This window comes from Solanum verrucosum, unplaced genomic scaffold (assembly GCF_900185275.1).
Source record: "Solanum verrucosum unplaced genomic scaffold, falcon-dt-bn FXZP01000268.1, whole genome shotgun sequence".
In the NCBI taxonomy this organism is placed as follows: Eukaryota; Viridiplantae; Streptophyta; class Magnoliopsida; order Solanales; family Solanaceae; genus Solanum; species Solanum verrucosum.
In genome coordinates, this window is record NW_026019957.1 from 3,645,344 (window position 1) to 3,671,210 (window position 25,867).

At 33.1% G+C, this 25,867-nt stretch overlaps 3 protein-coding genes across 7 annotated transcripts in view; all 3 read left to right on the plus strand.

The window, feature by feature from the left end:
* LOC125814442 (anaphase-promoting complex subunit 13) overlaps positions 1-25,867 on the plus strand; it is a 171,865-nt gene that overhangs the window by 142,834 nt on the left and 3,164 nt on the right. The window contains exon 1 of one of the 4 annotated variants that reach the window (XM_049493887.1): positions 10,962-10,965. The exons of 2 other annotated variants lie outside the window; for them this stretch is intronic. The gene's annotated coding sequence lies outside the window, so the exon portion shown is untranslated. Of the gene's footprint in view, positions 1-10,961; positions 10,966-25,358; positions 25,402-25,867 lie in introns of those variants that run through there. One more of the 4 variants, XM_049493888.1, reaches the window with a different exon arrangement.
* On the plus strand, positions 13,299-15,529 carry LOC125814402 (rop guanine nucleotide exchange factor 5-like). The gene is given in 7 exon segments (XM_049493851.1): positions 13,299-13,499; positions 13,581-13,735; positions 13,869-13,943; positions 14,029-14,319; positions 14,482-14,838; positions 14,927-15,074; positions 15,077-15,529. Coding segments are annotated over 7 exon segments (1,422 nt in total). The 5' UTR covers positions 13,299-13,390; the 3' UTR covers positions 15,364-15,529.
* On the plus strand, positions 19,125-24,261 carry LOC125814409 (3-oxoacyl-[acyl-carrier-protein] synthase 3 A, chloroplastic-like). Of its 2 annotated transcripts, none has more exons than XM_049493857.1 (9): positions 19,125-19,243; positions 19,928-19,975; positions 20,937-21,085; positions 21,254-21,390; positions 22,136-22,241; positions 22,738-22,856; positions 23,289-23,353; positions 23,447-23,672; positions 24,028-24,261. In XM_049493857.1, the coding sequence occupies exons 1-9, from the start codon at positions 19,167-19,169 to the stop codon at positions 24,247-24,249; spliced, it is 1,149 nt and encodes a 382-aa protein (XP_049349814.1). In that variant the 5' UTR covers positions 19,125-19,166; the 3' UTR covers positions 24,250-24,261. The 2 variants fall into 2 exon arrangements, with proteins under 2 accessions (XP_049349814.1, XP_049349815.1); XM_049493858.1 differs by having other exon boundaries at positions 19,931-19,975.

Below are 25,867 nucleotides of genomic sequence, written 5' to 3' on the forward strand. Positions count from 1 at the left end.
AGCAGTTAGGGGCACAACGTAGAAAATTTACATTGTTTATATATGGTTAAAGTTATTTTTTTATGTATATATAGTAAATGTTGAATCTCATTTAATTTCAACGTTTATTTCTTCATTTTTTTAACCTTTCAGTAAAATTTCTGACTCTGCCACTGACAATACTTATGATATATATATAGAGATTGGAATGAAATTGGTTCTTGAGTCAATCTTCTCCATCTTTATTGGCTCGAAGCTCTTGATTTTTGTTGTATTTCTAAAATGAAGGAGAATTTGGTATTTGCCTTGATTACAACTTTAGAAGAAAGGAATTTGGTCTTTGCCTTAACAAAAAAGAAAGGGATTTACTGCTTGCATAAAAAGAATATCAAAGTGAATATTAAAGCAATTATATTAGCATCTCTTAAGATTTACTTCATTCTTATCATGATTCTTTTAATTTCTCCAAACAAACAAGACTAGTGTATTTATAAATCTGTCCTTCTAGATAGATCCTATATGCGTTTGCTCAGATTATTGATCTCAAGTTAGAATAAAGCCTGGTTAGCCAATTTAGGATACATCCACATAATATATGGTTCATAATAGATTCATATAGTTTCGACTTTCCACAATTTTTAATATATATATATAGAGGGAGAAAGATAGAAAGGTGAGTTCATCATCCATCGAATTTCAAACCATGGGTCACTAGCCTTAAGAGATTTCTCAATTATAACAAAGAAGTTTTTTACTTCCATATTGTATGGTATTTTTAGCATTGACATACCCCTTAAGCAATTCACTCACCCCTAAAAAGTTAAGGAGGTGTTCCACTAAATTACCTAACAAAAAATAATTGTGTAATACAATCTCAAATATTGAATCATGCCATCAAATTAAGGTAAAACATGCACTTGAAAACTAAAGTATTTGAACAATGACAATATTGTTACTTGAGGCATACAAACAACAAATCCCTTTCTTTTCAAAGGCAAATGCCCAAATCCCTTTGCTAGATATATAACTTGATACATATACAGAGACTAGACAAAAGCTACTGGATTCCTGTGAATCATGTCATATAGTGGATCCTCCCTTGCCAATGCCTATACTTCATGTACTGTCTATAGCTATAAATTGTTCAAGGAACCTAGGAAAAAACTGATTGCAGTAACTATATATAAGGACAATTTTACGTACAAAAGCTTGATATTTAAGTAGAGAAATATAGAGGGAGTGAGTCCATCATCCATCGAGTTTCAAACTGTGAGTTAGTGGCCTTCAGAGATTTTTCGATTATATCAACGAAGCTTTTTACCCCCCCCCCCTCCGCCCCCCCAGGTCCATATTGTTGGGTATGTAGCAAGAGTTAATGGGAAATGGAGGGAAGACGAAAAGAGAGGAACTTGAAAAGTTGAGAACTTGAAGAGTTGAGAACTTGAAAAGTCCTCTTATGCTTTATTGAAAGGCATTTGTCCCTCATCGGTGGTGGAAAGAAAAATAGGAGAGTTTAAATATAAAAACACTCCTATTAATTGTTAAAAGGGTTGGAAAGAGGGACCCCCCTCATGCCGTCGTCGTCGCTCGGCTTGGCTTTGGCTTTGGAAAATGATCGAGAGATTATTTTTTGTGTTTTAATTATTTTAGTTAATTATTTATTTAATTAAATTAAATGGCCAACGTTTTAAAATGATCGAGAGATTATTTTTTGTGTTTTAATTATTTTAGTTAATTATTTATTTAATTAAATTAAATGGCCAACGTTTTAATTAGTTAATTAACCAAAGCATTTCAATTAATTAGTTAATTGACCCGACCCGACTCGAATCCATGCGCGACCCATTTTATTTAAATCTTTTGTGTTTTAATTATTTTAGTTAATTATTTATTTAATTTAATTTAATTAAATGGCCAACGTTTTAATTAGTTAATTAACCGAAGTGTTTCAATTAATTAGTTAATTGACCCGACCCGACTCGGATCCACACCAAAGTGTTTCAATTAATTAGTTAATTGACCCGACCCGACTCGGATCCACGCGCGACCCGTTTTATTTAAATCTTTCCTTTTTTATTTGAATTTCCCGTTGTTGGAAGTGACTGTTCTAAAAGGTTGCAACTTTCAGAAACAGCCATGACCGTTTGAAAGGTTGCAAACTTTCATGAATGGTCGTGTGGATTTTGAAAGGATTGCAACCTTTCGGAACCAGTTCCCCTTGCCTATAAATACATTGATTCCTCAGATTTATTCCTTACGAATTTTCTGATTTCTTCTTCTTCTTCTGCACAAAATTTCTTTGTATACTTGACTGTTGTTGAGTGGTTCGCTGACACCAGAGTTTTGGGTATCAATACACTGGTGATTAAGATCATTCTATCCTGGGAGGACATATTCCAAATCAAACCTTGAATACTAGAGGGGAATAATTTTCTTAAGGGGACACTGTGCATTCAGTGGACTTGATCTTTTTCTGATTCTGTTTTTCCAGATTGTGGTACGTTTTTTTTTACAGATTTTAGTTGTGTCAATTAATTTATGTTCATCTATTCTTACTGGTTTATTAAACTTTGGTTACTTCGTATTTCTGCAAAGTTTATTGAAATCAATAATTCTGGTTTTTTAAACACGGATTGCTATCACATATTATATGATATTATTAGCATTGCCACACCCCTTAAGAAATTCACTCACCCCTAAAAAGCATTCACTAAATAATCCTTACCTAATAATAGTACCTATCAAGGTTAACAAAAGAAAATGTGTAATACAATCTCAAATATTGAAACAAACTAAGGAATTATTCCACTCATTCACTACAATAGCTTTTAACGGCAATAAATATGCACGTTAACAAAAAGTGTTGAAGTTTTTACCAGTGTTAGTTAATTGTCAGTGGATTCAATTATCCCTTTCTTTTGATCAAAGGTAAGGACCACATTCCTTCTTTCTAAGTCCTGATCAAGGCAAATGCTCTAATCCTTTTTCCTATATATGTATATATATCATTGAGAAAGTAATGGACTCACAAGATCATCATATATAATTTGGGAGATATATATATATATATATATATATCCCTTAAAAGAATGGAAGAAATTGAAGACACGTCGAGGCAAGACAAAACTAAGATCTATGAAAAATGAGTTGAAAATATTATGAATGCATCTCAAACACATCTAGTTGTGGCTACTTTATTAGTTACAGTTACCTTTGCAGCTGGCTTCACATTGCCAGGAGGTTTTGATAGTGATCCTAATAGCACTAATAAAGGAACAACGATTCTAATACGAAACACAGCCTTCTGTGCATTTGTTGTTACGGATGCCATTGCCTTTTCATGCTTCGCGGGGACTATGTTCATATACTATTTCATGGCGGACACAAGACGTTCATCAAAAGATTATACAGAAATGTATCCACTTTTATGGAAACTTTATAACGACGCAATCTCTCTGCAAGGTATGACAATGTTTGTAGTTGTAATTGCATTTGTATCTGGTATGTATGCAACGTTAGCACATTCAACAGCTCTTACCATTTCTGTCTGTATCATCGGCTGTGTTGAACTGAGGAGAATCACAGTTCCCCATTGATGAATACTTGAGCAAAAACTGAAACTGAGGGATAAGAACAGAGAGGAATATACAATCTGTAATTTGGGGAAATGAAAATTAATTCATTCATGCTAACTGTTCAACATTATATACACGATGAGAAAAAATATCTAACACTAACTAATTAGATGTTTGAAATCAACTTCTAGAATGTTCAGTTGATACACTTCTAACTAACTTTGACAGCTCAACTATTGTAATTACTTTCCAGCTTATACATAAAACTAAGTATAAAACTAAACCATATATCTTAATACCCCTCCTCAAGTTGGAGGTCAGTAACTCACAGCCAACTTGTGCAGTAAAATAGAGTGTTGAGCACTAGGTAAAGGTTTTGTCAGAACATCAGCCAGTTGATCTCCAGTTGGTATGCGGTGAAGTACAATGAGGCCTTCTTGTAGCTTTGCTCTGACAAAATGGAAATCCACCTCTATATGTTTTGTCCTCTCATGGAACACATGGTTTCTTGCTGTATGAACAGCTGCCTGACTATCACAGAAAACAGACACAGACAAGTTACATAGTTGGTGTAATTTAGTCAGCAGTCTCTCCAGCCACACCAGTTCTCCCACTACCTTTCTAACAGCCCTGTACTCTGCTTCTGCTGAGGACAATGAGATGACTGTTTGTTTCTTGGACTTCCAACTGATGGGACTATCACCCATCAAGACAATGTAACCACTAACTGACTTTCTAGAATCAGGACACGAAGCCCAGTCTGAATCACAATATGCAGTAACGCTACAATCTGTACTGTTAGATAGGAAAATTCCCAGGCAAAGATCAACTTTAAGGCATCTTAACACATGATATGCAGCTTTGAGGTGTGGTTCTCTAGGAGATTGGAGAAATTAACTAAGATGTTAGACACTGAAGGCGATATCTATCCTTGTATTGGTTAAAAATTTTAGCTTACCTACCAGCTTTCTGTAATGTGTAGGGTCTTTCAGTAGAGCACCCTCATTAGCCTTGAGCTTGACTGTGGATTCTAGGGGGGATATAACTGGTTTATAGTCTGAACAATCAAACTCCTGCAATAAATCTGTGGTGAATTTTCTTTGAGAAATTAAAACTCCTGTATCTTTGTAAAGTATCTCCAATCCTAGGAAGTATTGAAGTCTTCCCAGGTCATTTATCTTGAATTCATCATGAAGGAATGCTTTCAAGGAAGTGATTTCATGCTCATCAGTGCCTGTCAAGATCACATCATCTACATAAACAGCAACGAAAACCAGAGAAGAACCAATCTTTCTGTAAAACAAAGAGTAGTCACTGTCTGAATGAGAATAGCCTCTTGAGCACAATGTTTGAGCCAACTTGTCGTACCATTGTCTACTTGCTTGTTTTAAACCATACAAAGACTTCTTGAGTTTACAAACCAATCATGTGTCTTGCACCATGAGACTTGGAGGTATGTCCATGTACACTTCCTCATATAAGTCTCCATGAAGAAAGGCATTATTTACATCCAACTGATACATATCCCACCCTTTCTTTACCGCTAAGCTGATCAGTGTCCTAACAGAGGTCATTTTGACCACTAGTGAGAAGGTTTCATTATAGTCAATACCAGCCTGTTGAGTATATCCCTTCACAACCAATCTGGCCTTATATCCCTCTATTGTCCCATCAGCTTTATGCTTGATTTTATAAACCCACTTACAACCTATTGCTTTCTTCCCCAGAGGCAGTTTAACTAAGTCCCAAGTGTGATTGGCATACAAGGCTTCAAATTCAGATGTCATTGCTGTTTGCCAAGCAGGGTCAGACATTACATCTTCATATGAAACTGGTTCCCTGTCATGAAAAACATTTCTAACCAGCTGTTGACTATCTTGGTTGAAACTTGTGAGTGAATAATGATTTGTAGGGGAAGAGTGGTGTGTTGAGGAAGGTAGAGAGTAGTCATATTCTTTCAAATAAGCAGGAACAACATGTGGTCTGCTGGATTTTCTGGTGTTTGGTAATTGGTTTTGATAAGTGGTGGTTTCTGGCAAAATGGGAGTTGTTGATAATTGTTCATTTGATGGCTGATCAGTTGATAGTGTTTCAGGTGGTGAGACAGGTGCAGGTGGTGAGGCAGGTTCAGGTAAGATGACATTTGAGGTGGTGCTATCATCCAAAACATCACTATTGTCAAAAATATTATTAGAATTATTAGTTGAGCTCAATACATTTGAAGTAGAGGTGAATTTCTTTAATACAGTGGAAAAACTTGTATCAGACTCAGGAGACTCAGAATCACAAGATGCAAAAGGAAAGACATTTTCATAAAAAACCACATCCCTGGAAACATGTATCTTTTTAGTGCACATATCAAGGACTTTGTAACCTTTTGTGTTGAAAGGGTATCCAATGAAGATGTGAGGTGTGGATCTGGGGTCAAATTTTGCTTTATGAGTCTTTAGGGTAGGAAAACATAAGCATCCAAAGGATTTGAGATGAAAATAGGTGGGGTGTGTGTTGTATAATGTCTCAAAGGGGGTTTTATTATGAAGAACTGAGTTTGGGAGTCTATTGATCAAGTAGGTTGCTGTCAGAATACACTCTCCCCAATACTTGGTGGGAAGTTTGGACTGATTTAAAAGGGCTCTGGCAACTTCAAGGAGATGTTTATGTTTTCTTTCAACCACACCATTTTGTTGTGGTGTGTATGGGCAGGATTTTTGATGTATTATTCCTTTGTTTTGGAGGTATTTATTTGTCTCATTATTGGTGAATTCTGTCCCATTGTTAGTCCTAATTGACTTGATAGTGGTGTTAAATTGGTTTTCCACAAGAGTTACAAAAGAGCTCATGACATGAAGTGTGTTAGTTTTGCAACTTAAAAGGTGAGTCCATGTTGATCTGCTAAAGTCATCAACTATGGTAAAAAAATACTTGTAATTGTCATGGGTTGAAACATGATAGGGTCCCCACAAGTCCATGTGAAGGAGATCAAAAGGTTTGGAGCTGGAGACAATGGTTTTTGTTGGGAATGAGAGTCTAGTCTGTCTGGCCATTGGACAAACAGTACACATGAAGGGTTGTTTGGACGAAAAATTTATTGGGATGGAGGAAATCCTCTTCATTTCTATAAAAGGCACATGTCCCAATCTATTATGCCATAAGAGGTCAACACTATTTCCATGAGATATGCATGTTATGAAATGATTGTTGCCAGTAGAAACATAAGATGCAGCAGTAAGAACAGGAGAAACAATTTTATTATTTGAACAACATATGGATCTTACAGGTGTGTTGGTGTGTGCATGTGAGGTGCTTACATCAGAACTGAAATTCAGAAGATTACATGAACTCTTACAAGAAGAAACTAGATTAACAGAAAGACTAGTTAAACTAGAAGAAGAAGAAGGCATGGATGTAGCATTTCTTAGAGTAGTAGAAGTGTGATCAGGACAAGAAGTGTGGCATTTTGAGCATAGGAAATACAGTCCATTCCTTGCTCTACCAATCTCCAGAGGGCTCTTCAGTGAAGGGCCCTGCATCAAACAAGAAAATTTATTGAAACTAACAACACCTTTGAGATGTGAAGCTAGAAAATGGACTGATATTAAATTGAACTTGAAACTAGGCACAAACAATACTTTCCACAAAGTCAGTGATGGATTCAAGCATACATCACCAATCTCAGTCACCTTTACCTTGTAACCATTAGGTAGAGTAATTAGGAATGGGTAAGGTAAGTGTCTTATATTTGTAAGTAAGGATTTGTTGAAGGTCATGTGGTGTGTGGCCCCTGAGTCTATAATCCAAGAGTCAACAGATAGTTTGAAACACTTACATGACAGATTACCAATATCAGAAATTGAAGAACAACATGCTAGAATACCTGCAAAGTTCACAGCTCCACCTGTGTTGTCATTCACAATCCCTGTTGTAGTGTTACTGTCTTCTTGAATTTGAACATGTTGGAGAAGGTGCACCAACTGATCAAACTGCTGCCTTGTAAGAAGTTGGCCTTGCCTTTTATAAACAGATCCTTCAGCACTCTCAACAGGACCTTTTCCTTTGTTCATTGTGTCCTCAGGGTAACCATGAGCAATAGTTGTTGTGCCTGCATTCTTCCCTTTGGTAAACTTGAAATCTAGGGGAAATCCATGAAGTTTGTAGCACTTGTTCCTAGTGTGTCCAGGCTTCCTGCAATAGTCACAAAATAGGTTGGATCTATTTGGAGGTCTGTTGCCTCCATCATTCTTATATGATGAGACATATAAGAACAGTTCCCCATTGATGAATACTTGAGCAAAAACTGAAACTGAGGGATAAGAACAGAGAGGAATATACAATCTGTAATTTGGGGAAATGAAAATTAATTCATTCATGCTAACTGTTCAACATTATATACATGATGAGAAAAAATATCTAACACTAACTAATTAGATGCTTGAAATCAACTTCTAGAATGTTCAGTTGATACACTTCTAAGTAACTCTGACAACACTTCTAACTAACTTTGACAGCTCAGCTATTGTAATTACTTTCCAGCTTATACATAAAACTAAGTATAAAACTAAACCATATATCTTAATAGGCTGCACCTCTTTCCTCATCTACTTTTGGGTTTATTTTCGCGGTGTCCAGAATTTAATAAGAACAGAACAGAGTGGAGAGACATGAATGCATGCTAGATATATACAACAAACATACCCGGTGTAATCTCACAAGTGGCGTCTGGAGAGGGTAGGATGTACGCAGACTTTACTCCTACTTTTCTAGGTGTATATAGAAAGTTTGTTTTCGATAACCCCTCGGCTCAAAAGACTTTGTATACTAACAATGGTTGAAAATAAATAAAATTATTTTCTTGATTTTATAGTCTATCCCACATTAACAAAGCTACTCTGAATCCTGTAACAATAGTATTAATAGTTCAAACAACACTCAAAGGTAGATCGACGTTTCCCATTTTTGTAGGAACTTCAATAAGCAATCGATATTTCACGATGAAGGGCTAACGTAAGACTTAAAACGTAATGTAAGTGTCACCATGAAAGGATTAATTTCTAATTCAAGTATAAGTTAGGCATATCAAGCAGAATTTGTTAAGGAACAAGCAAAAATTTCGTATTTAAAGTGCCAAAATTCTAGTTTGCTGGTCTTAGTTTGTATGAAAGTTGCAGAATATCAAGAAAATAGCACCAGAAGCTTATCTGCAGAACATATAAACGTGATGGCATCCGGAACAGTTCCACATAGGGTACAAAAACAACATAAACATAATCAGTGTAATCCCATAAGTGGTGTGTGGAAGGGTGGAGTGTATACGCAGACTTTACCCTTACCTGGTGGAGGTAGAGACGTTTCCAATGACCGTCAGTTCGAGTGCAGCAAATCAAAATAGTTATGAAAAAGGAAATATAACAAAGAAGAAAACACGACAACTAGTAAGGAAACTAGTACAATGGTAATAGATATCAAAAGCAAGCAACTACAAGAATAAGGCTAATACTAAAACAGACACGGTGCTTCCAGACTTCCACCAAGCCTAATCCCGCTAAAAAGTGAAACAATCCTCAACAGGGAATAAGCATAGTGTGAGTTGAATTTTTCTCTATCAAAGTTGAAACTACAAAGAATGTAAAGAGAAAAGGCTACTATAGTCATAGTTGATAACTAGTCCAGATTAAAATCAATATTTAATTACGAATCCACATAATTCACTTTGTGTCTTTAATGAATTTAATCCCCTTACCGTGCGATATCGAGGTAGTATTGGATTATTTTCTTTACTAAAATAGGGATACCTCAAACTGTGACAACTTTTGAACTGCTTTATTTTGAAACAATGCAGAGAAAAGAGAAAAAGAGAATTCAAAATCAAATGTTTTGACAAAATTTAAGTTCTCAATTGTTTATGTTAACCAAGTGATTAAGAGCCCGTTTGAATTGGTTTTAAAAAAATAGCTTTTTTAAGCTTTACAAAAAATAAGAAGTCAAACTTAAATGACTTTTAAATCAAAAATTAAAAAATAGAAAAAACTACTTTTGGTTTTTAATTTTATTAAAGTCAATGTAAACTTCTTTTAAGTTATTTTTAATGTTATCAAATACTTCTAAAAATTAAAAATGACTTAAAAGTAGGTTTGACTCCAAGTGGGTTCACAGTTTGGCAAAAAGTACCTTGGGTTTGAATCTCCTTCTTTTTGGGCTTTTAGAAGTCCCATAGCAAAAGTTGATATGGGCTCAGCTTTTGGGCTCAAAATCTCAACCCAATGAAAAAGGGATTAATTACTTGAATAAGTCCCTTTTAATTAATAATTACTATTTTTAAACATATTTTTTAATTATTACCATTTATAGCAATATATAATAATATTATGTATACTTATTTTATTCGATCTATTATTTTCTCTTGCGCTCTTTCTCCGTTTTTTTTCTATCTCTCGCTATTTTTTTATTTTCCTCCCTGGCCCTGCAGCCTCTCTGCACCCCCTCTCTCTCTATGCTTTTTTTTTTCTTTCTTTTTCTCCCTGTACCTCCTCTATCTATGATTTTTCAATATTATAAAAAAAAGTTAGGCTTTTATCAAAGGCAAAAGATCTATAGAAAAGTTAGGGAAATTTTCAGAAATCGAAGAATTGGGGATGCTTAGTTTATAGAAGAAGTCGATTAGTTTTTTATTTGTTGCTTTGGCGTTGTCGACGATTTTCATTCTAATGAAGGTTATATAAATAATTGTATTTATACCTGATGAAAATTTGAAGATTTGAATATTTGAATATATGAAGATTTGAAGATATGAATATTTGAATATATGAAGATATGAATGTTTGAAGATATGAAAGTTTGAATAAATGAAGATATAATGTCATATTTGTGCCCCATACTTCCTCATTTCTAAAGGTGAATTCGCATGAGAAAGTTAGATTTGAAGATATGATGTCATCTTTGTAACAAATAAAGAGACATAATAAACTGCAAAATGACTTAAACTTGAATTAAATATGTATTACACACATATTAAAGTTGAATTAAAAGAGAATTAAACATGAATACAAAATGTAGCAAACGAAAGAACATTCTATGATCAGTAAACTGAATAAAATTTGTATCAATAATGAATTAAACAAGTAATTCAATCGTAACAAATCAACCAATAAACTGCAAAATGAATTAAACTTGTATTAAAAGTGTATTACACAAATATTAAAGTTGATTAGAAGAGAGAATTAAACATAAATAAAAGACGTAACTAATGAAGACCAGACATTGATCTATAGAATGAATTAAACTTGTATCAATAATGAATTGAACAAGTAATTCAATAGTAACAAATCAATCAATAAACTGCAAAATGAATTAAATTTGCATTAAAAATGTATTACACAATATTAAAGTTGAATTAGAAGAGAGAATTAAGAATTAATGAAAAACGTTACTAACGAAAGACGAGAGAATTATCCATAGACTGAATTCAACTTGTATTATTCATGAATAAAACATGTATTATATGTGTCTTATAAATTATTTTGATTGTATCACTAAGAACATGAATGATATTTGTAATATGAATTATAAATGTATTATAAGTATGTTACCTAAATTATTTGGTTGGTATCAATAAGAAGAGAGTGAAGTTTGCAAATTATAAATGTATTGTTCACGATAAAACTTATGTTATATGTGTCTTGTAAATTATTTTGATTTGTGTCACTAAAAAAATGAGAAACGGTTGCAATATGTATTAAAAATGTATTGTGCATGTCTTAAAAATGTATTATTAATGTGTTACCTAAATTATTGTTGTTGGTATCACTAAGAAAGGAGTGAAGTGTGCAATATGTATTAAAAATGTATAATTCATGAATAAAACATGTATTAGATGTGTCTTATAAATTATTTTGATTTACTAAGAAAAAGAGCATAGTTTGCAATATGTATTACAAATGTATTGTGTCTATATTGTAATGTATTACAACTGTGTTACCTAAATTATTTTAGTTGATATCACTAAAAAGGGAGTGAAATTTGCAATATGTATTATAAATGTATTATTCATGATTTACAATTTTAATACAATTATGAAACATATATAATACAACTTTAATACAATTGAGATATAGATCCGTAAACTTCATATTTTTCGAGCTTCAATCTAATATTTCTCCTAAAATCAATTCTAAACTTAACCAAACCCTGTTAAAATTGAGAAATAAACTCCAAATGATATTTTCAATTATTTGTAGGAACAACCTATTTAAACTAATAACAAATTCATAAAATTTAAATAATGAATTCAAAATTTGAAGTTTTATAATGACCATCAATGGTGAACTCTTGATGTTGTGATTTTAGAGATTTGAAATTCCTACTTGAGCACATGATTCTTATCGTATTTTTGGGTGAAATTGCGATATATGGGCAAAAACTGATTTGAAGATATTTCTTTAAATGAAAATTTCAAAGAAAAAGAAGAAGAGAAGGAAGAGAAAAAATGGCAGAGAAAGAGGGAAAGAAGCGAGATAGAAAGGCTTTCACTGTACAATTTTTTAATTCCAAATAATTGCTATATCAAGTTAGAAATATTATATTGCCATAGATGGTAAATATTTTCTTATTATTGCATATTTATGTGATTTACCCATGAAAAAGCAACATTGTTTTCGGGCTTAATGTAATTTGGGGATAATTACACGTATAAGTAAACATATACTGATAATTAGTTAACATAGTTATAGTTTGCTTTAATTACAATTCGTGATCTACTTTTAGCTATAATTACGCAGCTCAGCTTTTTAGTTTTGTATAATTCACACATTTGTATAATTCGGAATTTGTATAATATAATTTGTATAACTTTTGTATAATTCGAAATTTGTATAATATAATTTGTATAACTTTTGTATAATTCAGAATTTGTATAATATAATTTGTATAACTGTTTACATTTATAATGTTTGTAATTGTATAAATTCGTTATTTTGAGTTTATACAAAAATAACTGAATTATACACATGTACTCGCGAATTATAAAACCTGCTAATTATACAAATCACGAATTATACCAACGAGACAACTTAAACTGTAGCTACAACCCATAGATATGCAAACTATATCTATAAACATAATTTAATTTATTATAATGGCTATTTGCGAAAGTTCCCCATTTATTTTTAATGTTTTTACTTTTGTTAGACCAAAATGATATATATCAGATCTAAATCACAAAATTGAAAGAGTATATTATTTTAATAATAATAATTTGAAAATGGGTCCAGTAGAGAGACGTTGGCAATTGGCCTTTTGACAGTTACCTTAAAATTTGAAAAAAAAGGAATTGCAGACAAACAACACATATAATAATTATACATAGAGTAAAATTAGAGGGGGACCAGTTGATTACCCATATTTGAACTATGAGATTGGTTATCCTCGATAAATTTTCGAACTGAAATGGAAAATAAAGCTGAGAATGAGAATAGGTCATTGAGTGAATCTTCGGTATGGAGTAGATCCAGTTCTGATGAGAGCAAAGAGAAGGACTCTTCTTCTTCACCGTCTTCTCCGTTAGGATGGCCTATTCGAAAAGCTCAAAAAGATGTTGTGAATTCAAATATTTCAGGTTCGCTTTTTTTTTTTCCTAGTTTGAATTTTATGGTCGAAGAAAAAGATAAAAGGAGAATTGACTTTTTACTTTCATTTTTAGTGAATTAATATTTATTTTTTGGGTTAAATGGAAACATTCTGCTTTATTTCAAATTCAAATTTGAATATTTTATGGCGGTTAAGCAATTTGGCTTTGAATTAGAAGGTTATGTGAGTTATTCGCATTACATTGAACAGAATTGGAGATGATGAAAGAGAGATTTTCAAAATTGTTGCTTGGAGAAGACATGTCTGGTACTGGGAAAGGAGTTTGCACATCATTGGCTATTTCAAATGCGATAACCAATCTATGCGGTAAATTTTCTTTTTCGAGACTACTTTTATTGTTTTTATCAGTTTTTTTTCTTCTTTTCTTGAGAAATATTCGATGTGTAGCTACTATATTTGGACAATTGTGGAGACTAGAACCATTGCCTCAGGAAAAGAAATCGATGTGGCGAAGAGAGATGGAATGGCTTGTTGCTGTTAGTGACCACATTGTTGAATTAAAACCTTCTTGGCAAACATTTCATGATGGAAGTAAGCTTGAGGTACTGAGCCGCTTTTTGGTTGAAGTGCAAACATGAATTTCTTGTGATTGTGTTACTTATCTAGCTGCCGTTATGAAGCTGAGGATCATCGAATGCAAGTGTTATCGATTTAATTTCCTTTGTGTATCTCCAGGTTATGACTAGTAGACCAAGAGCAGACCTTTTTATTAATCTTCCAGCTCTACGAAAACTTGACAATATGCTTATTGTAAGAATCTCTTTGTCCTATTTTTTTCACAGTAGTGCCTGTAGAGAATAGTAGATCTTCAAATGATCCATTTGGTATGTTGCAGGAAATACTAGATAGCTTCACCAATACCGAGTTTTGGTATGTGGATCAAGGGATAATTGCGGCTGAGGATGATGGTTCAGCTTCTTTTCGGAAGGCTATCCAGCGACAACAAGACAAGTGGTGGCTGCCTGTCCCAAGGGTGCCTCATGGTGGTTTGCTTGAAGACACAAGGAAGCAGTTAAATCACAAACGCGAATGTGCTAGTCAAATTCTGAAAGCTGCTATGTCAATAAATAGCATTACATTAGCTGAGATGGAAGTTCCTGAATCATATTTAGATGCTCTTCCAAAGGTACATCTTTGAAATATCATCTCCTGAACTTATATGTGAATAAATTTACTAGACTTGCTAATTCCGTGCTTTCTGTTGAACTTGTTGTCTGCCTCATTATGGTTATGTTGTTCCGCTAACATGTCAAGGAAAGATAGATATTGATTGTCTTTTTGTCTTTAGAATGGAAGAGCGTGTTTAGGGGATGTCATCTACCGCTACATAACATCAGAGCATTTCTCCTCCGAGTGCTTGCTTGATTGTCTTGATCTGTCAACTGAATGTGTTGCCTTAGAGATAGCAAACCGTGTGGAGGCTTCAATTTACGTGTGGCGAAGAAGGCATCATCCTAGACCTCCAACTAATCCAAATCGCTCCACAGCAAAATCATCTTGGGAGATGGTCAAGGATCTAGTGGTTGATGGAGACAAGAGGGAGTCACTTGCTGAGAGAGCTGAAAACCTCCTACTTTGCCTAAAGCAGCGATTCCCCGGCCTAACCCAAACCACTTTAGATACCAGCAAGATTCAGTACAACAAGGTTCGTTTACTAGTGTAAAAAGGCGTTATGCTTTCTTTCTTGCTGATACAATTTGGTGACTAGATTTTGTTCTTCAATCATATTTCAGGATGTAGGAAAGTGTATCTTAGAGAGCTACTCAAGAGTCCTTGAGAGTCTGGCTTTCAATATTGTTGCACGAATTGATGATCTACTACACGTGGACACCTTAACTAGGAACTCGTCTGTTCCTACAGGCAATGTCATTAACCACAAAAAAGTGTCAATCCCCCATATTCAGGCACCCCATATAGAACACCAAACTTTTCACCTGTGCCTCTGATAAGCCCGGTAAGGGGGGAGAGAACTCCATTCCTCAGTGCAAATAGTAACAAACTAACTGGACGTGGCTTCGGAGTGAAGAGAGTCTTGTCAAATTATCTTGGCTGTGAAGCAAAGACAAAGAATTCTGGAAATGCCACTTCTAACAAGAGTTCTGATCACACTATTCAAAGTCCAGAGCTATATCTTCAAGCCGGAAAAGGTCTACGATCAATAGACCGTTGATTGTGGAACTAAAGTTAAGAATATTAGGAATGAATAGAGCAAAATGATAGATACTTCTGCTGGACTATATTGTATTATCCCCTTTTTTTACGTTATAGTTTGTTTACACTTCCATGCTTGTGTGATGTAATGTACACACTTTCTGTTTGTTCCCTTGAGGAGCAGCACTCTTATCATAATTTATAACTAAGATAAATTTTTATCAACAGCTTTGTTGCACTGAAATAGGTATAATCTATATCTATCTACTCTAATAATATTACCGGAAAGAATAATCTTCCAAGCGGACAGAGACCTAAATTTTCATTAGATTCATTCCTAAGCTTGCTTTGTTGCAGCAAGATGATCAGTCCAAGGGTACTGGAGAGAAGAGAAAGCGGTAAAAACCTCTCGCATAAACTCCTTAACTCGAACTTTGCGAGATGATGAAGGTTCTGTTTTTTCTTAGTTACATAACAAGGCATGGAAAGAGCTCCAATGTACTTGTGACTGTCACAGCCTACGTAACGTCCTACATGTATTATGACACGTACGACACATGTGTCTACTTGTTCATTTTTATACAAGTTTAAGTGTCTATTTGTGCACACCCAAAGTTTGGGGACATAGATGTCAGCTGAAGCCAAGTTAAAAAAATATTATGTATTATGCCTATTTTCTTTTTATCAGACTTACTATTTTCATTAAAAAAATTGGTCTATGCCTTCCTCTAACTACTTGTAAAAAGACTATCGTCAATAAGAATACGGTTTATTCAATTTTACGTACTTGAATTTAGAATTATTCATTTATAATTATAGTATTATTGTAAGTAAACTTCGATCATCATACATGAAATCAATTCTTGTCTCATGTATATCTATTTATATCTATATATATTACTTTAAAAAGCATAAAGATCGTTAGAAAATGTTGATTGACCATTTTGTTTTTTTGAAAAGACTTTAGAATAGAAAAAATTGCATTTACTATTTTCCTCAAATTACTATTTAATTATCTTTATAATATTTAAAATTAAGAAGCTCTAAAGTATATGATAAGAGGAAAATATATATTAAAAATTAAGGAATCTTAGAGTATATGATAAAAGTCATTAGGAGAATTAATTATTAAAAAGTTCTAAAATATATGGTAATGGAAAAATATATTTTAAATGAAGTGTATCAAAAAGGATACAAAGCAAAATATAAACACATTAAATAAAAATTAGGAATTTTGTTATTATAACATACACGGATGACCTGGGATCGATCCCCCTCAATATTTTCTGAGTCGAGCATGTTGCATAGGGCTTGCCTAGTGCGGTTTATATCCTGTGTGGTTTGCAAACTATTACACAGTGAGGGGTTTACCCAGTGCGCACAAAGTGCTCACCACACCCGAAGGACAAAGATTGTGACAGAAATTGTAGCGATTGTGGGTTATCCTGGGGTTCCAAAAATTATTTGGCATAAAACTCCACCTTTTTTGGGTGGGTATTAAATAGTTTATAGAAAATTTATGATAGTAATATAACATAGACTAAAATTTGGCATAAAATAGTCCGCTTCAAATAAATATTTTAAAAATATTTGGCATTGTATTTGCCAAATATTGAGACCTTTTATGATATTATTACAAGTAAAAAAACTATTCATGACACACTTATTTTGATTAGCTTGTATTAAAGACCTAAAATATATATTAAGAGAAAAATATATTTTAAACAAGATGCATCACAAATGATAGCAAGTAAAATAAAATCATGTTAGGAGAAAACGAGGAATTTTATCATCACAACGTAGCCTAAAGCTTGGCATAAAAAGCCCACTTTTTTTTTTTGGTTATATAATAACTCAAATACATTTTTTCTTTTTAGGAATTTTTTTACCACAATATATATATAACATGAGCTAAAATTTGGCATAAAATAATATACATTTTATTTTTAGGAACTTTTTTTACCACAATATAACATGAACTAAAATTTGGCAAATAAACTAAGGTATCTTTTATGTTATTGTCACATCACTTTTTAGTTATTATAAAAATACACCAAGGTAGATTACAACTTAAATATTCAAAAAGATTGGCATATCTGTGAATCTTTTTTGGGATAGTTTTTGGGGCTAGAGATCCACCTAGTTTGTAGGAGGAAATAAAAAAAATTGAAAAACTATATAGTATGAAATAACTATTTTCCTAGCCATGATTAGTTTTCAAGTTTATGTTAATCACATCCAAATCATTGATTTCAAAATAGTACTTTTATCTGATCTTATCCAAATAAAAACTTTGTGAAAAATGAGAAAAAAAAAAAGAAAACGGTGAGGAGTCAAATTTATTAATTTGATTCAGTCTGCATCATATAATACTATTTTCTGTCTCAAATTATTTGTCTTGTTTTTTTTAATATGTCTCTTGATAAAATATAAATTAGGAAATAGTCGAATTATTCTTAAGATATACTTTTTTTGTTGAATATTTATTTTATTATGTGTCATTTCTACATAATTGAGGTATTTATATTCTTTTAAAAGATTTATAACTAATATTATCATAAATTTTTAAACTAAAAAATAAATTGAAATAATTATTTTTAAAATTACGATAGATACTTTAAAGCGGCGGGGCTATTGCCTAATGAATTGAAGAAGTTAAATAACTCATTACTCTGAAATAAAGTATATTTACACCAACTGCCGCAAAAAAGGACTACCCATAAATAAATATCAAAATCATGCTATTTTACTTCTTTTTCCCCTCATTATTACTCCTTCGAGTGGCGGAGCCAGAATTTTTAATAAATGGATTCAATATCTGAGAAGTAAATACACGAACTAGTGAAAGGAGGTTCGACATCTATTATACATACCTAAAAAATAATTTTAACCATATATAAATACTAATATTTTCCGTCGAGGGGTTCCAATTATATGTTGCCTCCGCCCCTGCTCCTTCGATCCCATAGATGATCATATTATTAAAAATATTTATCTCATATAATGTGATTACTTACTAAATTAGGATAATATTAATTATTTTTCTCATTTTAGCCCTATAATTAATATGGCCTCTGGAAGTTTAAACAAATTTTAAAGATATACGATTTTTTTTCTAGAGGCTAATTAGTATGAACTAAGGGTAAAATAGTAAAGTTGAGCAATCTATTAATGATTTCTTAATCACTGTATAAAATTGAACGTGTCCATTTAATATGAGAATGAGAGAGTAAAGTTATTCAATCTATTAATGATTTCTTAATCACGACGTAAAATAGAAAGTACCTATATAATATGAGACGAAGAGAGTAGGAAATTAGTATAATGTATTTTTAAAATGACTTTACAGTTTACAATGGGGCAACGACAACTATCTCGTTGTCGTAATTTATATTTGGTCATATTTTTACCTTCTTAAATTTCAAATCAAATTACGCTAAGCAAATTAACACGAAATAAATAATTTTAAAAATTTGGCCAAATAGATACGTACCCACCTATCTAGTACGTTGACCTTATAACAAGCTATATACAGATTCGTATCTGCATAATTTAATTTTCAAATAACTAATGCACGCAAAACCATTATACATGCCATGTGCTTAGATATTTTATTTAATCATCTCCCTTGTTATATATAACATTTCTCTTATTCTTTCATTCTATATATATTCATTTGTTTCATTAGAAATTTTTTAAATTTTTTTCTTATATAATTTGCATTATTTAAAGTTCAAACACTCTTAGCTAAATTTCTGACTACGTGATTGAAGTCGAGTTAGCTAGTATTGTAGCTCCGACATTGATTTTTCGATCGATTTTATGGCGAATACAACTATGGCTGCAGCGCAAATATTTGGTATTAGCAGAATGAGGCAGCATCAAGCAGCACCAACTTTGTAAGTTGTACCTTCAATGTGTTAATGCAAAATATTTCGGTATAATTCAGTAGCTTTGGATCGATCTGTTAAGATATATTGTGTTACTAAAAGTTTTTAGAATTCATAAACTCAAAATCTTACTGGTGATTACTGATATTGTTGAATAGAAATGAGTTCTCCTTGTACAGTGCTAAATATTTTATTTTTGAATTTTGTCGTTTTAAATGGTTGATTGTAAGTAGAGGTTTGAAAATCAGGACATGACATTATAACCCATTCAATCTGTTTAAGTTTGGGTTAATTATTGATCTGTTTTATTTAGTAGATCAACTCATTTCATCTCTTCAAAATTTGGACTCATATAAAACCCAAATTGATGTTGAGAAATTTATCAAAATATTTTCTTTTTTTTATTTGAAATTTCATAATAAAGAAATATTATAATAACACAATTAAACTTAGTAATAGTTGGGTCGATTGAGTTTTGACTCGCTTAGTAGCTAAGTGATTTTTTGGACGGGTCAATAACCTGTTCATTTATTAATTCAACCTGTTGTAAAAGTCTTCAAAATTTAATTCAACACGCCCATTTGACACCTGTGACAATAACTCAATTAAGAATTTTGTGATAGATATGATATATTTGTGTACATATATTACTTTGTCTAAATAGTTAAATCAATTCTCTGATGGAAAATTCAACAGGATAATGTGTTCCAATACTGCTAAAGGTGCAGAGGAGTTTTCAAGGTAATGTGTTTAATTTTTGTTTGATAAACAGTTTATTTTGTAAATTAGGATTCTTAATTAATGTGGATATCTGATTTTGATGCTTCATTTGTACAACTTAGATAATTAAATGAGGATAGTTTATGTTGATGAGGATTAATTAACTGTTATTAGATATGTGTTTCAACTTTGAATCAGAAGATGAAGGCAGACAAATCTAGTGATAGTAGTAGATACTCCCTCCGTTTCAATTTGATTGTCGTGTTTTGGCTTGACACGGAGTTTAAAAAAGTAAAGAAGACTTTTTGAATTTTGTGGTCTTAAAGTAAAGATACGCAAAATGTATCAAAATGTCTTTTAGAAAGTTGAAATGAAAGAGTTGCCAAAAAAAGGGAAAGAGAGACATTCATTTTTGAAACGGATTTAAAAGGAAAATAAGACTAACAACTTGAAACAGAAGGAGTATTTGTGTTGCTCAGACTCTTCAATAATATTGATAAGTGTGTATCAAATACTCCAAAAGTATATGCATTTTTAGAGTATCCAATGCAAGTGCGGCTATATGATCAACATAGGCAGCCACAAGCAAGATAGTGAAAACTAAAATAGGACCCTTACTAGCCTAGAAGAGTGTCTAGTCCTTCACATTGATCAAACCTCATCAACTCGATCGCCCTCCATCAGGGGCATCACATATATATACTCCTCATAGGGACTTAAGAATGTTCACTGATGTATGCACCACCATTGAAGAGCTATGAAAGTCTAACTTCAATACGATATCTGTAATAGTCCAAGCCTATTGCTGTATTGCCGGTTTTCTCCTAACAGACCTTATAGATTTGTACGTGCTTTGGACTACATTATCGAGCCCAAAAGCACGTACTATGTGAATTCGTTCTCTATCTTGTATATCTTGTCTCAAGATTATGTTAGATTGTTGTCACAGAACTACTTACTTCCCCGTTTATCATATATACAGATTAGTTAACACAGGCTGCAAACTAGTAGGATGCGGTTCTGCAGTACCAAGCCTGAGAGTTACCAATAATGATCTTGCAAAATTTATTGATACTAATGATGAATGGATATCCACTCGGACAGGGATACGTAATCGTAGAGTTCTTTCAGGTGAATCTTGCATTGATCTTGATACATACTAACCTACTACATGTTGTTGTGTTCTGTTCTTTGACAGTAACATGATGTGTTATTACATTGGAAGTGTATGGAAAATAATACGAAACATTTTTCGTATGTAAATGCTACAAGGCAGTGATCTGATATACGCTTTTACAGGCAAAGAGAATTTAACGGATTTGGCTATAGAGGCTGCGCAGAAAGCTCTTGAGATGGCAGAAGTTGATCCTAAAGATGTTGATCTAATTTTGTTGTGTTCTTCAACTGGAGATGACTGTTTTGGCGGTGCTCCAGTGGTATGACTTTGTAGAGTAGTGACATTTCTCTACATCTTAGAGCAACATAATTTACCAATTTATACTTTTAATTGTCTTGGTTCATGTGTTTGCTAGGATAATAGCTGATATCCCCCTTAACTCGACTAAGTGAAGCTCCTTCTAGAGAATTAAACAACCTATGTTGCTCTAACTCTTCAAAAATGTCAATAAGTTTGTGTCAGATCCTCCAAATGTTGTGCATTTTCGTCAAGGGTGAAGCAACATTTTTGAAGAGTTCGAGTAATGTAGGAAACAACTTAGATAAGAAAAAACTTGGGCAATGTAATCACTAAACTTTCCTGAAAGAAGAACAGAATACAAGAACAACTTGCGGGTTTATGGTTTCCCCTGCATGAAACGTGTCGTTATATACTATTTCTTTTTCATATGCATATATGTGAACCAAATGAAGAGAAACTAGCAATTGGTTTTTAGCATTCTACCAGTTAGTTAAGTTAAGATTATATTTTCGTCTCAATTTCTCCAGTTTACTAGTTACACTAACTAGCTTGACATGTTGTTGTACTTGGACTTGCTATGATGCTTGGACTCTTTTAGAATGTTGATAGGCACGTGTTGGATCCTCCAGAAGTAATGCATTTCTTATTAGGATCCGAACAGATGCAACAACATTCTTGAAGAGTCCGAGTAGCATAGGTGACTTGTCTGTGGAAAAAGTATTTTGTTGAATCTTTTTAAGTTATTATAGCTTCTCTGTTCTTAGATCCAAAAAGCACTGGGCTGCAAACACAATCCATTGGCTTTCGATATAACAGCTGCTTGTAGCGGGTTCTTATTGGGTTTGTTTTCTGCTTCTTGCTACATCAAAGGTAGAATCTTCTAAACTTTTCCTTAATTATGAAATTTTTGTGGACTGTATAATCATCCTTTACATGATATATTATGTTTTAATAGTCGAATATTGTAGCCAGAGGCGGAGCTAGGTGGGGGTTCATGGGTTCGGACGAACCCACTAGCTTTTTCGTAGACCCTATATTTGTATTAGAAAATTAAACAAATATATGTATATTAACATGTGCACCCCAAACAAAATTGATTTAGAACCCCCAAACTCCTAATCTTGGCTCCGCCTTTGATTGTAGCTAATGATGCCCTTTACCGTCAAACCTCTCTATAGCAGCATCCTTTGTCAGGATATTTTTTGGTTGTTATAGCGAAATGTTGTTATAGAGAACATATAATATAACATAATATGAAAAATCAGTTCCAAAGAAAACTTGGTTGTTATAGTGAAATGTTGTTATGAAGGATGACTGTTATAAAGGATTTGCTCTATTGATATTATATTTTTTGTTCCTATTGCAGCTGGTGGTTTTAAGAATGTCCTTGTAGTTGGGGCTGATGCTGTTTCTCGTTTTGTTGATTGGACGGATAGAGGTTCTTGTATTCTCTTTGGTGATGCTGCTGGTGCTGTACTTGTGCAGGTACCGATAAAGGAGAGTTTAGAACTATCTGAAAGAAAAATTCCATTAGTTGATGAATGTTTTTTATATTTTTCCTGACATTCAGTATTACTGTGAAGTTCATGCTCATTTTGTTGTTCGGGGTAGATAGGAGTTAGTCACCGCACATTTTTAAAGTGTGATATAGGCATAGCGGCCTATAGGCATGAGATGTGCCTCGTGTGTTTTTGTGGTAGGTGGGGGTTCCCTGGACATAGAGGCAGTGGACGTTTAGTCCATGGTCCATTGGATGGTTGGAGCAAAGCCAGAAATTGAAACACATTGATTCTATTACTATCATTTCGATGGTCTCAGAGTCTTTCATGTAAAGTCTGAAGTCTCAAAATGATCAAATTTACAACCAGTTTTGCCAATATCTATATCTCAAAATTCACATATCCATGTTTCTTTTAGGCCTGTGATATCGGAGAAGATGGCTTGTTTGGTTTCGACTTGCATAGTGATGGTGATGGTAAAAGGTACGTTACGTCTATTCATCATACGAGGAATTACATTACTGTGTCCTCATCTTCGGATTGGCACTAACTACTGGTTTAAATTTCCATTGTCAGACACTTGATTTCTACTTTCAAAGAGAATGAAACAGATGATGCATCAAGTGAAAATCCTTCCACGACTAGTTTTCCGCCCAAGTGTTCCTCTTATTCCTACCTCCAGATGAATGGCAGAGAGATTTTCAAGTTTGCTGTTCGCGTAGTACCACAATCAATCGAAGCAGCTTTAGAGAAAGCAGGTTTAGCTGGCTCTAATAATTTCGATTGGTTGCTCCTTCATCAGGTATAATTTTCTCAGATAATACAATATTATGTCAATCATGTGAAAAATCATTTACACCTCCTAACTTTGCTTTAAAAATCGAACTCCCCTTCAACTATGAACAATAGCCCGACATTCATTACCATATACCACCGTTGGTGGTATGACTAATGACTGTTCCATAGAACTTACCTTTCACTTTCGTAGACATCCTTCTATCAACATAACACTCCGGTAGCACTTGTTCTCAGTATTCTCTTGAAACAACGAGCCTAGATATATACCTACATTGTTTGTGTTTTAGGTCTCAACTTCGTTACGTTCATGAGTAAACTTGCAATACATGTATTCAGTCTTACTTCTACTTTACGCGCAGGCAAACCAAAGGATTATAGATGGTGTAGCAACTCGGTTAGAGGTTCCATCAGAGCGCGTGATATCAAATGTGGCAAATTATGGGAATACTAGTGCTGCATCGATTCCCTTAGCGTTGGATGAAGCTGTTCGGGGCGGGAAGGTGCAGCCAGGCCATGTCATTGCTGCTGCTGGATTTGGAGCTGGCCTTACATGGGCTTCTGCAATATTCAGATGGGGATGAATGCTGCTTTGAGTAAAAAAGTTATCCGTATCAAGTGTTTATATCAAACTAATAAATGTAAAATATTCATTTTATTTATAAACATTTAACACTTAACATTTACATTTGAAAATTTGATTTATATTCTGAAGAGCAAGCTCAAAAATGATGAACGTTGATCATATTAAGCTGGTTCAATAAAGGAAGAAACTATGTCCCAAAAGGTCCTCACATGCCTTTATTGTAATTTTAAGGACTTCTTTGGGAATATCTTATGAAAATTCTTGTTATTTTTCAATATAAGAAGAAAAAAAAAATCAACTTTTGACTATAAACATGTTATAATTATTGTTAAGCCCCGAGTCTAAACTCTAGATGTGGTCGGTGTTTGATATCTTTAACTTGTCTGAGCGAACTGTTAACATGGCATGAGACACATACGTAAACGAAGATGAAAGACTTTAATAAATAAATAAAAATTCAAAACATATTTATTTATAAAATAAAAGGCTTTTAATTAATAAAATCTTTAAGTTCCAAAACAAGATGACACCAAGGTCAAAAATGAAATTTCATAACTTGCTTGAATGTTGTAACTCGTCTATCTATGAAGCTTCTAACATGAATAAATTGTATACCAGGATAAGGTCCAAGTCATAATAATATGTTGAATCAACCAAACAAACTTAATGCGCTCCAAGAACGAAAGGAGCTCGCCTATAGCTAAAACATAGACCTAACATATTGCTCGATTATCAAGTCAATGATCAGCAACATTTAAAATGTTGCATCTCCAATAAAAGGAACATAAGTACATAAGAAATTGTATTATATGTAAAATGGGCAAATCATCAAAAACGTATTGAAGATGAATTATCGTCTAAGAAAATTTTTTCAGCTAGATCTGAATATCAAACGGAGTTCTTTATATCAAATTTTTCGGTCTGAACGACGCCAACGAAATAAAATGGAAATCCACAAAGAGTAATAATTAATCTTTTAAAAAATAGTAAAATTTCTATAAATGTTTTTACTTCAAATAAATTTGATTTCAAATGGTGGCCAAACGGGCCCTTAACGAAGCCCCAATTGATTAAAATATCATAATCCCCAATACTTGTAACTCCATCTCCGGCGAACTTCTCCGTCTCCGTCTCCGGCGATATAAGACTTGTAAGTTCCTTCTTTCTCTCTCCAGAATATTTCCGAATTTACCTTTTGCATGATAGACAATTTGATGTTCAGTATCTGTCCTAACCCTAATCATTTTTTCGAATTTCTACCAATTATTAGAGGAGGAATTGTAGATTAGAGATTGTTTTGATTAAAAATTTCCCAATATAGTTCATTATCGTTGAGTTTACACTTAAACTCATCTCTTTTTTCATAGGAAGCACTAAATGATCCTAATTGTTTGCTAAACTGTCACTCTTTCCATCCCAAAATATGTATAACTCTTCATTTATCGAGAATTAATTTGACAGATCTTCAAAGCTAGATTGAATTAACTTAATTTAATATTTTATAGAATTAAGATTTTCTGTATTCGAAACTGTACGAAAATTAGTAAGTTGCAATTTTTCTCATATTGATATGGTGAAAAATACATCTTAAAATTTTGGTTGAAGTTCATGTTTGA